The sequence below is a fragment of the Eptatretus burgeri genome, chromosome 2 (genome assembly GCF_056783735.1).
Source record: "Eptatretus burgeri isolate ZD-2024b chromosome 2, Ebu_testis_v1, whole genome shotgun sequence".
NCBI lineage: Eukaryota > Metazoa > Chordata > Myxini > Myxiniformes > Myxinidae > Eptatretus > Eptatretus burgeri.
Window position 1 is genome coordinate 129,852,838 of NC_140962.1, and position 16,331 is coordinate 129,869,168.

A 16,331-nucleotide genomic window follows, 5' to 3' on the forward strand; every position below is an offset into this window, starting at 1 on the left:
GCAGGATCAGCGTCAGGAAAACGAGCCACATGTCCATACAGCCGCAGCTGACACTCATGGACTATGCAGGTAAAAATCTCATTTGACTTTCTCTCACCAACCACTCTTTGGACAAAAAATCCGACCAGCGTAGGTCAAGGATTCGCCAAAGAGATCTGCTACCAAAGAAATGAAGTCTCTGTCTCAGATCTCTGGTCAGGGTCCAAGTCTCACATTCGTAGAGCAATACTGGAAGCACCAAAGACCTGAACACTCGGACTTTCGTGGTCCTGCACAAGTGCCGACAGCACCACACCCCGTGATCTAGTGAATCCATGACTCCCCATGCCCGACCCAGATGTCTATTGACCTCTGGCTCACAACCAGCAGAGACATGAATATCACTGCCAAGGTAAGTGAATCTCTCTGTGCCCTCAACATCCTCAATACAAACAGGTACAGACAAGATAGCAGCATCCAAGATGTCATTGAAAGCCTGGTCCTTAGTTTTGACCCAGGAAACCCATGACCCCAGCAGCTCCGATTCCTCATTCAGCACCTCGAGGGCCCAAAAAGGGTATCCAGAGTCCCCTCAAAGATGACTGCATCATCTGCGAAATCGAGGTCAGAGATCTTGACATTCCCAAACGATGCACTGCAGCTTGATCTCTCTGACATCCTCCCCAGAAATCAGTCCACACAAGCGTGGGGGCCAGTTCACACCACTGTCAAACTCCAGTAACAACTGGAAATAAGTCAGAGATGGTATCACCACATCTCACAGCACTCTCAACACCAGAGTATAGTTCAGCCATCAGATTGATCAGTTTTGGTGGAACCCCACGAAGGCCAAGAATCCTCCAGAAGACATGCCGATTCACTGAATCGAACGCTTTACAGAGACCAACATAGGCTGCAAGCAGCCCCTGTCGAAACTCTCGCCTGCGTTCTGTGAGAACCCGAAGGGCAAGGATACGGTCAATCATTGACCTCTTTGGTGTAAAGCCTGACTGTTCTGGGCGCTGGTGCTCAAGCAGATGATGGCGAACCCCATCAATAATAATTATTTGAGCAAAGACCTTGCCGGGCGCTGAGAGCAGGGTCACCCCTCGGTAGTTGTTGCATTCCTGGCGACCCTTCCCTTTCCAGAGAGACACAATAAGGCCCCCTCTCCCTGTCAGTTGAGATGATGCCTGTGTTCCAGGCAGAGCACAGAACTGCATGCAACTGCATGAGAAGTTTCCACCAGTCTTGAGAAGTTCAGCATGGATGCCACGGAACCCTTGAGCTTTACCCCATTTCAACTGGTTCACCACAGCCTGTATTTTCACAAACGAAGGTGGATCACAGTTGATTGGATGGTCAGTAATGGAGACAGTAACACCCCTGACATACAACTCAACAGCTGGTGTAACATCCTGGTATAGCCGCTCAAAGTAACCGGCCCAGTGGTCCTTCACTTTGGACTCCTCTGTCAAGAGCCCACAACCCTCTCTCTAACTGCAGTACACCGAGGGATGGGCTTGGAGGAACGCAATGTTCGAATTCCCCTGAAAGTAGGACGAGAATCATTTGACCACAGGTGATGCTCTACCCCCTCACAGATTCTTCGCACATAGGCCTCCTTGTCCACCCTCAGCACACGTACAGTTTTGCGCTTCAACTCCCTTAACAGCTCATCTCTGCCATTAAGTCTGGGCCTGCGACTCTGGTCAATGGTATCCAGTGTCCCTTGAGAGAAAAAATTATTCTTCCTCCTCCAGTGAGTTCCAAGACATCCACTGGCAACATGAAGGATGGTGATCTTGAAGGCACTCCACAACTTTTCAGGATTCCCTAAAGCACCCTAACCGTCAAAATCCCCACTCAGCCTGTTTGCAATCTCCTCAGCTACCCTCTCACCCTTGAGCTTGCCAACATCCAGTCTTGGCTCGGAAGATACCATTCTCCCAGATTTAATCTGCAACTTCAGAGTTTCTACAACAAGCCTGTGGTCGGTATTGAGTAACTGAGCACACCGGTCGATCCTGCAGTTGTGGTTCATCCTCCTGCAACTATCAACGAACATATGGTCAATCTCCTTTGCCACACCAACAGCGATGGAATACCATGTCTAGCAATGAGCCTGTGGGCACTGAATCAATGAACCAGCCACCTTCAGTCCATGACTTCTTGCAAAGTGAAGGAAGTTAGTGCTATGCTGGTTCACAGTTCCAGACCTCTGGGGATCAACACATGTCTCATATCCATCCCTATCAGTACCGGTCGATGCATTGAAATCCCCCAAGACCAGAAGAGTATCTCATTTGGGACACTGATCAACCATGGACTCAAGCGTGGCAAAGAATGTGTCCTTCACAGTGAGATCACTCACCTCAGTCGGAGCATAAACAGAGAACAGGGAAACGAAACCCAAGGAGTAATGAATCCTTGGTCTCTTAATACGCTCGTTGACCGGTGTTACCTCAATTATCATTGGAGTCAGCTTATTGGACAAAGCTACAGCAACTCCTTGGGCATGGTAACCATCAGAGCGACCAGATCAGGAGTCGGTGTAACCACCCACAATGATCTCGCCACCACCCCGTCTCTGAACCTCAGTGCTGCAACACCGTTGTTCAGATGCTTGAGCTCAGATGATAAGAGACATGTGATCATCCTGTCTTAGAGATAGGAAATTCCATGCAGCCACCCAAAGGGGACCGCCTCAGATTAACCCGAGGAGACGCCGTCTGGTGGACGACACCTCAGCACCACCCTGACACACTCTACCGCAATCCAACCCGGGAAAGTTACCCTGTGTTTTTCCTCCTATCCTCAAAGAGTAGGGGTCCTGAAGGCTTTGCCCCAATCCCGTCATCCTGTGAGCTACCCTGCGAAGGGCAGCTGCATGGGAGGTACTCCCACGGAGTGGGCTTTCAGGTTTTTTTTTTTTTTTTGCGTTTTTGGTGTATTTTGTGGAGTGAAGGGTTTTACAGTGGCTCGAGTGCAAATCCTGCCACCAATCTCCGAAAATACAGTCACCCAACTGCAGGAGGACGTCAGCAGACACAGTTGGGCACTAGAAATTGATGGCCGTTGGCTCACAAGGAGCTCCTCCGCCCTTTGACATGTTTTGTTTTTAATCCTGCTGGGTGTCCATGTCTATACACCCTCACCAGAATACCTGGAAGGGGAGACAGTGTAGTCGCCAACAACCCGACCATGAAACAGGTTGGCGCAGGTTTACATGGTACCTGTGGCAGGTCACAGATCTAATCTGGCTTGACCTGACATCAAGTACATACAAAACGCCAACAAAAGGACAGTACAATGTGGGTGAGCGAAAAGCTGAAACAATATTATTTAACTTCTTATTTTAACAGTAGTTTTTTTTTTTTTTGCTCAAGTTTTGAACCTTGTTTGCTTTAAAGCTGATAGTTTCATAAAGAATATTCATCCCCTTCTTCTTTCCATCATTAATTTTATTTTTTGAGACTATGCCAGCATGTTTAATTGAATAAAAGGCCAAATGTGAGTGACGTGTGTGTTCATTCCTCAAGGATGCCATCCCAATGATAAGCAAGATGACGTTTGAGTTGTACTTTGCCAAAGCGTTTAAACATGTGTTTGGCAAGACTCTCATCTGTCGCAACATGGACGTCTCCACACAGCTTGCACGTGCATTCAACCTTGATTGCATCACACTTGAAGGTGCCTTCCTTCTCATCTTCTCTACCTTTTTCTGCTTTGTCCAATTGAATTTTGATGTTGAGATCATATGCAGATCAATGAGATGGGTTGTACTTTTTGTGTAGGCGATCAGGTGAGCCACCGTGGTGCCCTTACTGGTGGGTACTACGACACACGGAAGTCTCGCTTGGAGCTTCAAAAGGAGGCGAAGAAAGCTGAGGCAGAACTCAATGAGTTGGAGTCCCGACTGAATGAGAACCTGCGGCGTAACATTGAAAATATCCTTTCACTCTTTCTTTCTGCCCTTTATTTCTAACTAGCAGGGTACCCGGTGTTGCTGGGCAACACTGGGTCCTTCCTCTCACCCCACCCCTTACCCTCCCTCTGTTATTTACCAAATGTAGTTGCTTGTGTTCAGTTTCAAGTTTCTTGTGGAGCGCTCGCCAAGTTGCTTAAGCAGTCAAGCAAGCACTCCATTCAAAACCGTTGATAAGGAAAAGCTGGCTTGGCAAGTGCTAGCTTGCTGCTTGGTAACTGAACACACCCCAGACGTCTCAACAGCACACAGTTCATACAAAACGCCAACAAAAGGACAGTTTTTTTTAATTAAAGATTTTACATATTAATCATGACTATTTTTGTTGTGATGAAAATGTACCTTGTTCAGTTTTTAAAAGTACATAAACTCAGAGGTCATGTTGAGTGTACGCCATCAATTTTCCCGTCGGCCTCCCGACTAATTAATTACAGTTGCAGGTATTTCACGACCAAGCCAATTTTAATGTTGTTACTTCACATCATTATTTCGCGTCCATCAGTTTGTTTATAAGCCTTGAAAAGTCGGGCTAAACCATAACTTAAAAAAAAATGAAATATCACTATTTTTAACCTCCGCCATCTTCGAAGATGGATGGAGGTTACTGTTTTCACCCCTTTCTGTTTGTTTGTTTGTTTGTTTGTGAACAGTATTACGGAAAAACTCCTCGACGGATTTCGACGAAACTTGGTGGGGGGTTAGGTATGGTCCAAGGATCATGCCATTAAATTTTGGACTTGGTCCCCCCCCCCCCAAAAAAAAGAGAATTTTTTTTTTGCATTTCTACATGTTTTAAGTGATTTCCAACCCCCTCAAAAAAATTACCCCCCCCCCAAAAAAAAAGACTTTTTTTTTTTGCATTTCTACATGTTTTAAATTTCCAACCCCCCCAGAAAAATTGTTAGAGAAAATTTTTTTTTTTGCATTCCATGTTTTAAGTGATTTCCAACCCCCCCAAAAAAAATTGTTACCCCCTCCAAAAAAACAAAATTAAGAGAATTTTTTTTTTTGCATTTCTACATGTTTTAAGTGATTTCTAACCCCCCCAAAAAAATTTACCCCCCCAAAAAAAGGAATTTTTTTTTGCATTTCTACATGTTTTGCGCTTTCCAACCCCCCCCCCCCCCCAAAAAAAAATTGTTATAGAAAAAATTTTTTTGCCTTTCTACATATTTTAAATGATTTCCAACCTCCCCCCCCCAAAAAAAAATTGTTCGAGAAAAAACATTTTTGCGACTTTTTTTTCAACAAAATTTCGATTTCTTTTTTGCATTTCTACATGTTTTAAGTGATTTACAACCCCCCCCCCCCAAAAAAAAAAAAGGGGAAAAGAACTATAACTCTGTCAGCACTGTTGACATCATATTTAATGAATAAGATATAAGGTTCACTTGAGTGACCCAGCAGTATTGGCGGCGGAGGTTTTGCACTCTCCCGAGTGCTCCCCCTCTAGTCTTTCCTCTGCATTTGAAAAGTCAGGCGAAACCATAATTTTTTTTTCATTGAAATATCACTATTTTCTTTCCTCTGCATTTGAGAATTAATGTACCTTCATTGGGCGGTATATATTAGACCGCTGCCATGATTGCTGCCGACAAAACATGCATTACCTCGTTTGAGTTGTGATCAAAATGTACCTTTGTTGCCTCAAAACGGTATCTTCGTTTAATGATAGAAAATGTGTTGTTCAGTCTTCATATGTACATCAGAGGCCGTTAAAAAATCTGAGCTATGTGGAGTGAAAAAGATGGTGGCGATTTCTGGATGGCTGGAGGGAAAGGAGCTGCAAGGCGTGGCCTGTAGAATGGGCGGCACTTATAACCCACCCAGAGACCCACACATCCACCCATAGACCCACACATCCACCTACAGACACTAACTCAGCTTTATTTATTAGATTGAGTGGTTTGATGGTTTATTAGGTGCTTCTGCATCTATCAGTTGCTCTTCATATTGTTTTTACTTGTCCTTACCTTTATATATCATTGTGTAGATTAAATAATGTTTACCTTCAAATTGTGATTTATACTGGTTTGATATATTTCTTGAGTCTTGCATGATTTAATATTTTTTAAACATCTGTTTCAAAAGATATAAACTTAACTGGCCTGCCGTACAAATCAACAATGAGATAGACCAACTGATGAATCAGATGCAGCAGATGGAGACTCAGCAACGAAAGTTCAAGGCATCCAGGGACAGCATCGTATCAGAAATGAAGATGATGAAAGAAAAGCAGCAGCAGGTGGATAAAACCTTCATGCCAAAGGTGTGTACCATCTTGAAAAGTCAACAATGGTTTGTTTGTATTGAGAGGCTCTTATATTGTTGTTCTTTAGGAAAAACATAATGCTTAAGAGTGAACCTTGACATTTTGTTTTTATTTTATATTAATCAATGTGGCAGGGTAGTCTGTTGGTATTGTTTACTTACGTCTTCTGTGTCAACCCACCAGAATTGTGCATTAATCTTAGAAACACTTTCAAGTATTTGTGTGTTTCATTGTGTGTACATTATTCTTTTGCTTTTCATGCTAGTGGTCAATAAGGTACATTGTTTCACAACGCAGCCCATCTCCACTCGCACTGCACGTGGATGGTATTTTACGCACTTGTTTTCACTTTGAGCAGACCCAGAACTAGGAAGCGACTGCCTTTATGTACCCAGAGTCAATTACCAACTAGTTAAGTGTGGAAATAGTTTGAACTGCAGTATATCCAAACACCATGGTATGCATTACAGAAGCCCAGACCAAAATGATCCCGCATTTTAGGAGGAAATATTTTAAAGTTCAGAATCAGTTAATGCTTTGAACCCGAGCAGCCATTTTACCAGCTGCTATTCAAACCTCCATTTTTCTGAGCAGCCGGATTTTCTCCAGGGAACCCAGGGTGGGGGAGCTGAAAGTCCAAGGAGCTCAGGGTTCAAAGGGTTAAGGATAACAATTTGGCTCTCTCTTCTGTAACAGTCCTTGACTTTAGGTAATGTGTATATCAGCTTCTACATGAAGCTTAGACAGTAGAACCAGAAGTATTAAAAAGATTGGGTGAGATGTCCAGAGCATTATTTGTTTTATAGGCTGTTGTCATGAAAGTTGCAGGACATATGCTCAACTTTGCTTTGCAAGTGATTTAGTTCTGGAATCGTCTGTGATCTTTTGAGAGTTTTGATATCCCGTGCCCTGTTGTCATCTCCTCACTCCTTCTTTTCCCATCCTTGTTCATCTTTGCCCCATCTTCCATGAGTAGCAACGGAGTCATCAGAGCCTTGAGGCGGGCCTCAAGGCCATGGAGTCGACACGCGAGTCTCTAAAGGCAGAGTTGGGAACAGATTTGCTGTCACAGCTCACTTTGGAGGACCAACGCAGGGTGGATGCTCTCAATGATGAGATCCGAAGCCTGCAACTGGTAATTGAATAACAAAAGTCTGAGTAAGAGGATCTTCCAAACTAATTATAAGTTGGAGCCTTTGTACCGTCGTGTGTTGACGAATCACGGCTGCACAAATTGTGTGAACAATCCCTTGGTTGGCACATCAGTCAGCGTGCCGGGAAACCCATTTGTCATTCTTTCACAAAGGGTGAAAAATCAATTGGGCCTAGGTGATCATATTTGGAGAAAATGACAAACTTGAGAGTTCATACAACACGTTACCCCATGCAGTCTTGAGAAACAGGACATGGGATTCGTCTCTTCAACTCTTGCTTTGCGTTTCTGAGCATGATCGATATGTCCTACGAACCGCAATTTTTTTTCTGAATCTCAATATTCCCCAATTCTGAGAGTAAGTGGAAATTTGATTGAACGGAATGTCCTTTGACAGCATAATAGCGACTATTATGCTGTTAAAGGACATTCCTAGCAAAGTCTCTTAATATTCCACACTCCATTCGGAATGAATTATCTTTACAAACTGAACCTGGGACTCCTTACTGGCTTCCACTTTCTTTTTGTGCACATGTGAGGCGTACAAAAGAACGTGTTCACACGGTCACAATGCTTTGTGTGAACAGAAGCACGAAGTTTGTAAAATTTTGTTCAAGTCCTGCTAAATAAAAGGTTTTCGAAAGTGCCAAGAAGGTGATTTGTGCTCGACAGTGTTCATGTGTATAATTAAATTGATATAAAACAAGGAAAAAAGACATGAAATGTCATAGCCCCCAATGGTTTAGTAATTTTGCTGTACGGAGTTAAAGGGCTAACCCATATTTATCTCTATCTATATTTTACTAAAAATTCTCATCTTCTATGTATGTATGTATGTTCCCGAAATACAGCCAAAACAGCACATGATAGCGCAAACATTTTTAGGGCCACCTTACTCACCATTCTCCTGCGGTGTGCAGTATCAAGTTTCGTTAAAATCGGGCAACGAAAAAATTATTAAAAAATCAATTCCCGATTCAGCCAAGAACTCTTCAGGAGAATTTGTTCAATGCAAACAACCTCAGCGGTATAGTTCTCTGGAGCCATCTTTTTTTTCTTGAAATGATTTGTAAAAAGAACGATTTATTTTTCAGCATAAAATAAACCGCCATTTTGATCTAATACGTCCGTGTTCATTAATAAATACAATTGTGTTTAGAAGATTACGCATAATAATTTCTCCAACTTTCTTTTCTCCGTTTTTTTTTTCCACATTGACACGTAATATCAAGTTTCGTTCAAATCGGGCAACAAAAAAAAAATTTAAAAAATCAATTCCCGATTCAGTCAAGTACTCTGGGATTATTTGATCAATGCAAACAACCTCAGCGGTGTAGTTCGCTGGAGCAAATTTTTTTTTTTTGAAATGATTTTTTTTTATCAACCACTGTCACAATGGGTTCACGGGTCGTCTAGTATATTACTAAAACTCTCATCTTGTATGTATGTATATGTTCCTGAAATACAACCAAAACTGTACACGGTAGCGCCACAATTTTATAGCCACCTTACTCACCATTCGCCTGCGGTGTGCAGTATCAAGTTTTGTTCAAATTGGGCAACGAAAAAAAATATTAAAAAATCAATTCTCGATTCAGTGAAGTACTCTTCGGGAGTATTTGATCAATGCAAACGACCTCAGCGGTATATTTCGCTGGAGCTATCTTTGTTTTTTTCTTGAAATGATTTTTCCCTTCAACCGCTGTCACAACGGGAACCCAACGGGTTCACGGGTACAAATATAATCACTTGGACAAGATATGGTAACGGACGCACCCCCACACGGACACGAAAATTGAGACCAAATCCATAAGCCCCCATTTCAGACCAAATCCAATGGGGGCTTACAAAGGTTTTAAAGCCTGTAGGGGTGAAAATAAACTTTTTTCAGGAAGTTTTCCACTGTTGATGCACCGTCTTTCACATCACCTTATTCAACACGTTACATTCGTTTTTCATGCTTGTTGTTTGTGGCCTTATGAGATCCCTAAAAACATTTTTTCCTGTTTGAATGTTTTACAATTTTGTTTGACTGTGTAACCTTACTGAAATGGCAAAACTATCATAACCCTACTCCTCTGTGCACATGCACGTTCGAGACGAGATTCTGTACAATTTGCCAAACTCAGAGCCAAAGTACTGCTAAACTGCAGGATCATGTTCCAATTCATGTTCTACAGTGTTCAAGATTAACTTAAACTTTTTCCCATCATGAAGGATGGGTACTTTTGCTTGTGTATTACTTACTAGTCCCATAATACAGTTTAAAATTGAGGACATGTACTTGAGAGGTGAATAATCAGTCAAATACCACTCTTGGGGATTCCATGCCTATTTCTGCTGACTCCAAGCTTAGCACTTTAGTCTTTTATAAAGCATTGTGCCCTGTTGCTATTGATGTGTAAATGTAACTTCAAAATAACCGAAACTTCCTGATGAGAAAATTTGGACTTGTGCTTTTTGGTGTGAACTCTAATAGATGGTGAGTCTCAAACTCTGAAGCCTGATTCATTCACAAATGTTGTGACCGAGTGTACACGCAGCCACTTGATCCTTCAATTTTCATCGACATTGGAGTGGGTTATTGTGCCCTTTGCAGAAGAACAAGAAAAGAGCAATTCTGGCCTTGACTATCTCTTATTATCAGTCTGCTGTTCTCTCAAAACCAGCAATTTGATTTAATATATCGCAAGTTTAATGTTGATTTAGCCACTCATAATGGATAAACCTTTAATAATTCTCATTGCAGGATAACCGACAGCTCCTAAGTGAGCGGATAAAGTATGGCAGTGTAAGGAATCGTCTGGAGACTTACCTCAATGAAAACCTGCGCAAGAGATATGACCAAGTGGAGTCTGTAAGAGTACCTGCCCACCACTTGTTCTTTACTTGCCATATTACTTTTTCTTCACTTTGTCACTTCATTCCTACCTCGGTCTCATTTGATGATTTCATGCCTTCGTTCGTAATTATCCCTTGCAGGAACTCGGTGAGCTGCGGGAAACTGAAAGCAACACATCTCTTACGACGACAAACTCTGAACTGGAGCACATCAAGCGCAGGATTAAGGAGACCCTGGAACGTTCAGACGGTCCGCACTACATCTTCACTTTTCTTCATTACTCTCTCTCTTTCTGTTGTTATCTCTGCCAACCCCTTCACCCCAACCATGTTTATCTCATGCACCTTGCATTTTCTCATCACTTGCAGAACTTGATACTCTGATGGACAAACTGGAAGGTGAAGTCAAGGAGGTCCAGCGCAACATTGATCAGTTTAAGAACCGTGAGAAAGAGCAGGTTGATGCTATCAACCATGATGTCAAGGAGCTGGAGAAAATGACGAACAGGCAGAGCATGCTGCTGAAGAAGAAAGAGGAATATATGAAGAAAATTCGGGAACTCGGCTCTCTTCCTCAAGATGCCTTTGAGAAATATCAGAACCTGTCACTCAAACAGGTAATAAAGAGGTAGTCGGCCATAATGCTGATACCATAGTTGTTTTTGTACTAAAATATGAACATTTATAAGCTTCCCCATTTGAACATCACTTTTCTCTTTCTCTCATACACTTAGCTCTTTAAAAAGCTGGAACATTGCAACCAGGAGCTGAAAAAGTATGGTCATGTGAATAAGAAAGCGCTCGACCAGTTTGTGAATTTTTCGGAGCAGAAGGAGAAGCTCATGAAGAGGCAGGAAGAGCTCGATCGTGGGTACAAGTCCATCATGGAGCTGATGAATGTGCTTGAGCTTCGCAAGTACGAGGCCATTCAGCTTACCTTCAAGCAAGTGAGTTTTTTTAGATATTTTTATGCCTCCACCGCCGAAGTCGTCTGAGGCATGTTTTCAGGTTGGCCATGCGTCCATGATTCCCTTTCAAATTGATTTTCTCTGCAACCACTTGTATGATTACATCATCGGTCATGTGGTTCGGCAGCCATATTATTTTAAAAAGAAAAACCTTTAAAAATCATGATCCCCGAAACTGCTGAACAGATCGAGGCAAAATTTTACAGGTATGACTGCCTATCCGTGAGGAACAAAAAGTTCACTCCCTTTGACGATGTAGCTCACATGGTTTGACAGCCATATTGGATTTACCCTAAAACCTCTCAGAATCTTATTCTCCAGAACGGCTTGACAGGTCAAGGGGAAACTTTACACACATGGTCCCCAAGCCTTGGCGATACCAGGGGGGTGTTCACGAATAATTAATAGGTCACATGGTTTGGCAGACATATTGGAATGATGGAAAATATTTTAAAAGTTCTTTCTCTTGAACCGCTTCATCGATCGATCATGAAACTTCACAAATATCATCTCAAACGAATGCTGCATATAGTGTGAAAATGATGACATCATAAGTCACGTGGTTTGGCAGTCATCTTGGATAGAAAAACACACCTTGTCCGATTAACAAGAAACTTCACAAACCTGATCCCCGACCCAATTAGAGGCAGAATGTAAATTTATGATGTCATAGGTCATGTGGTTCAGCAGCCATATTGAATTGAAAATGAAAATCTTCTTCTCCAGAACGGCTTACGAGATTGATCTGAAACTTCGCACACATGATATAGGATGTAAATGTTGACATTATAGGTCACATGGAATGGCAGCAATGATTTAAAAATTAATTAATTAATTAAAACCTTTAAAAATGTTCTCCAGAACCACTTGACAGATCGAGGGAAACTTCACACACATGTTCAGTTCCCCAAGCCATGGGGATACCAAGGTGTTTGTTGGTTGTTTTTTTTTGTATACCATGTCTAGGTTCATGTAAGAGCTAACACACAGAACATGTAACAAGGCAGGAGACGAGAGTGGCGGGAGAGGAAAGCACAAAATAGTGGGGAACAGAGACAATAGGAGATTTGTGGAAAGGAGAAGTATGGAGCGGGGCACACGTAGTGAACAAGATGGTATGACAGGTACTTTCAAGAAGGAAAAAAACCAGGGAATTTGAAGGACGTGGGTTTGGAGTGGATTAACAGGGGTAGAAAAGATCATGGTTCTGAATGGGGAAAGACAAGGTTGGTGGAGAACAGCTATTTTGAAGACCTGGAGGGAGGAGTTGGATTGAAGAGTGTGTGAGAGTTTGTTCCAGAGGTGGGAAAAAAGAGGAATGAAAGAGTGAAGGTGAGCAATAATTCTTGATTTTGGCAGTTTCACCAGAAGAGGTTTCTTGGTGGACCTTGAGCATCCTGCCTGGTGTTGAATTAATGGCTAGAGTGGTGGGTTTGGGATCCTAGGGTCCTGAGTTCAAATCTCCCTTTTTTCTGTTGAATTAATATCAGGTGGGGTTGACTCAGCCTGTCATCCTTCCGAGGTCGGCAAAAATGAGTACCAGCTTGCTGGTATCCTGCGTTGGAATAGTGACCCATCGAGGATTGTGCCAAATAGCCCAGGAAGACTGCTTAAGCAGCACCAACGCTCTGCACCAACGGGGGGGGGGGGGTACCAATGGTCCTAAATGCCTTGGTTTCCACAGCGTGAGGTCGAGCTCAGTGTGAGGCACGAGCACCACCCCAAAGGGGAGAGCAGTACTCCATCAGACTGCAGATGAAAGCTTTGTAGGTGGTTAGAAGCTCAGGTGTACTAAGGAAGGACCTACGATGCCCAGTCGGTGACTGGCTCTGGAGGCCAGCTTGGAAATGTGGCTTTCCCAATCAAGATTGTCCCAGATAGTGAGGCCCAAAAGTTTGAATGAAAGGACTTCTTCAAGCGGATTGTTGAGAAAGTAGATGGCTAGTTATCGAGCCTGTCCTTTCGGAGAGACATAGTGAGAGTGTGAGATTTGTCAGGATTGAAAGATATGTTCCAAGTGTTTGACTAGCTTGTGATTTTATCCAGATCTGCAGGGAGTGAAGAAACTGCTGCTTGCCGATCTGAGGAATGGCAGATGGCATGGCAGAGGGTGGAGTTGTCAGCAAAGAGATAAATAGGATTTTCCAGAGAGTGAGAGAGATCGTTGATGAAAACCAGAAAAAGAACAGGGCCCAGAACGATACCTTGAGGAACTCCAGCCTGGACAGGAAGAGGGGATGAGAGAACTTCAGGAAGGGCCACACGATGACTGCGGCAGGAGGAAGTCTGCGGGCCATGAGTCGAGATGTCCTTGGATACCATAGGAAGAGAGTTTGAGCAGAGCAGGGTGCCAGACCGTATCAAAAGCACACGATATGTTTAGGGAGATGGCTCTGAGTTCATGTCTGGCATTGAGGATCTCCATCCATTGTTGGGAGAGCATTGTTGGGAATTAACAGCTTATTTAATTATATCCTTTATGAGGCACCATCCTCAGCCACCTCGCTCTCTGGGGTCTTAAGGCCTCTCCCGTGTTACCTGGCTGGGGTCTGAAGCTGCCATGTTGTTTTGGCCTCATTAACCATGCCTTGACTTGCAACAGGCTGCAACGATTTCTTAACGACAAAGTTTTTATTTTTATTTTTTCCACTTTTCTCACTAATATTATAGAATGCCTGTTCATCATAGCTACAAATTACTGGGTACATTGCAACGCTTATAAACGCATATTGATGCCAGCATTCTTGTCTTTATTTCATTTCCGCACATGCCATAAGCTCTAGATTTCAATATTTAAGCTCGAGAATCGAACTTAACAGCAGTTTGGACAACTAAAAAAGTGTTCATTTGTCCAATTCGGACATATTTGATATTTCGGGAGTCTTCGGGAGGGTGTGTGTTTCATATGACAGTTCAGAGATTGCTATCACTTGCCAATGAAGCCATTCCTTATTAACGGTTTTGTTGGAGTACTTAAGCCACTTCGTGAGCACTCTCCAATATTCGCACTGTCACTGAATGTTGATCAAATTGAACAATGTTCAGTAGTAACTCATCGGCATTGACTCCACGTTGTTCTGCGGTGTATCAGGAGATGGCTGGCTCACTGAAAATGTGCAATTTCCTCTTTTTGTACAATATTTTTTCATTATACTACCCGTCACTTCGGCAGAGATAAATACAAAGAATAATAATAAAGAAACGTTTCATTAACATCACGGCATGATAGTTGAGAGATACGCACACTCGCTTTAAGCTGTGTAGCCTGGGTTTGAATCCTGACCCATCTGTAAACTGTCATCCCAGTATTTCACAGGCAGGGTGATTCATCAATGTGTGTCATTAAATTGGATGTCAGATCTGCTGGAATCCACCCCTCTCCACCCCTCTCCTCCCCTTCCTTCCCCTCCCCTCACAGTTCTTTCCCCTCCCTTCATGCCTTCCCTTCCCCCACTTCTCCTCACTCCCCCACAGCACTACGCTCCCCCCTCCTTCCTCGCTTCCCCACCCCTCCTCGGTCTGCCTACCTCTTTGCTCCTCCACCCCTCCTCGGTCTGCCGACCTCTTCGCTCCTCCACCCCTCCTCGGTCTGCCGACCTCTTCGCTCCTCCACCCCTCCTCGGTCTGCCGACCTCTTCGCTCCTCCACCCCTCATCGGTCTGCCGACCTCTTCGCTCCTCCACCCCTCCTCGGTCTGCCCACCTCTTCGCTCCTCCACCCCTCCTCGGTCTGCCTACCTCTTTGCTCCTCCACCCCTCCTCGGTCTGCCTACCTCTTCGCTCCTCCACCCCTCCTCAGTCTGCCGACCTCTTCGCTCCTCCACCCCTCCTCGGTCTGCCTACTTCTTCGCTCCTCCACCCTCTCTCTCCTCTGTATTTTTCTCCTCCTCCCCCCCCCCCCACCTCCATATACCCGTCGTCCGGGGGGTGGTAATGTTCTTTCGGACCCTCCCCTCACACTGCCTTCCCTTGCCCTCCCCTCATGCTGCCTTCCCTTCCCCTCTCCTCATGCTGCCTCCCCTTGCCATCCCCTCACGCTGACTCCCCTTCCCCTCCCCTCACGCTGACTTCCCTTGCCCTCCCTCATGCTGCCTTCCCTTGCCCTCCCCTCACGCTGCCTTCCCTTCCCCTCTCCTCATGCTGCCTCCCCTTGCCATCCCCTCACGCTGACTCCCCTTCCCCTCCCCTCACGCTGACTTCCCTTGCCCTCGCTCATGCTGCCTTCCCTTGCCCTCCCCTCACGCTGCCTTCCCTTGCCCTCCCCTCACGTTGCCTTCCCTTGCCCTCCCCTCATTCTGCCTTCCCTTCCCCCACCCCACCTCGCTCCCCACCCCTCCTCGTTCCCCCTCCCTACTCTCCCTCCCTTCATCCTCCCTCCCCTCATCCTCCCTCCTCTCTCCCTCCCCTCACTCTCCCTCCTCTCTCCCTCCCCTCTCCATCCCCTCACACTCCCTCCTCTCGACCTCCCCTCTTTCTTATTCCCCCCTTCTTTAATATTCCCATCAGCGAAGTAACGGGTTGTATTTGCGATACATCTATACTAATAAAAGGCTGTCTGTCTGTCTGTCTGTCTGTCTGTCTGTCTGTCTGCGTGCGCACGCGTGCGTGTCTCCTCCATAACTGCAAAACTATAAGACCTCGCAGCCTGAAACTTTGCATGCATACTAAGAAAACTCCAAGGAAGTGTAAGAGTGAAAATTGGGTGTTTGGGTTAATTAAAACACTCCTTTTGAAGATAATTAACGGCCTTATTTAATTATATCCTTCATCAGGCGATCCTCAGCAACCTCGCTGTCTGTTGTCTTAAGGCGTTTCCTGGGTAACCTCGCTGGGGTCTGAAGCCGCCATGATTTTTGGCCTGCTCAACCATGCTTTGACCTGGAACAGGCCACAACGACTTCTTAACAATAATTTTTTTTTCCACTTTCCTCACTCAAATTAATTATCGAATGCCTGTTCATCATAGCTACGAATTGCTGGGTACAATGCAATGCTTATAATCACCTGGAGACGCCAACGTTCGTGGCTTTATTTAATTTACGTATATGAATAACCGAGAGAATCTCTTAAACAAAGCATTATTACAAAATGTAAGCTCCAGATTTGAAAGCATCAGCAGTTCCGACTAAAA

At 44.2% G+C, this 16,331-nt stretch overlaps 1 protein-coding gene across 1 annotated transcript in view; it reads left to right on the plus strand.

The window, feature by feature from the left end:
- SMC3 (structural maintenance of chromosomes 3) overlaps positions 1-16,331 on the plus strand; it is a 98,095-nt gene that overhangs the window by 58,654 nt on the left and 23,110 nt on the right. The window contains exons 18-25 of the mRNA XM_085871207.1: positions 3,522-3,672; positions 3,777-3,929; positions 6,085-6,236; positions 7,216-7,374; positions 10,142-10,249; positions 10,375-10,483; positions 10,603-10,850; positions 10,968-11,180. Coding sequence (XP_085727333.1) covers positions 3,522-3,672; positions 3,777-3,929; positions 6,085-6,236; positions 7,216-7,374; positions 10,142-10,249; positions 10,375-10,483; positions 10,603-10,850; positions 10,968-11,180 — 1,293 coding nt within the window. The remainder of the gene's footprint in view (positions 1-3,521; positions 3,673-3,776; positions 3,930-6,084; positions 6,237-7,215; positions 7,375-10,141; positions 10,250-10,374; positions 10,484-10,602; positions 10,851-10,967; positions 11,181-16,331) is intronic.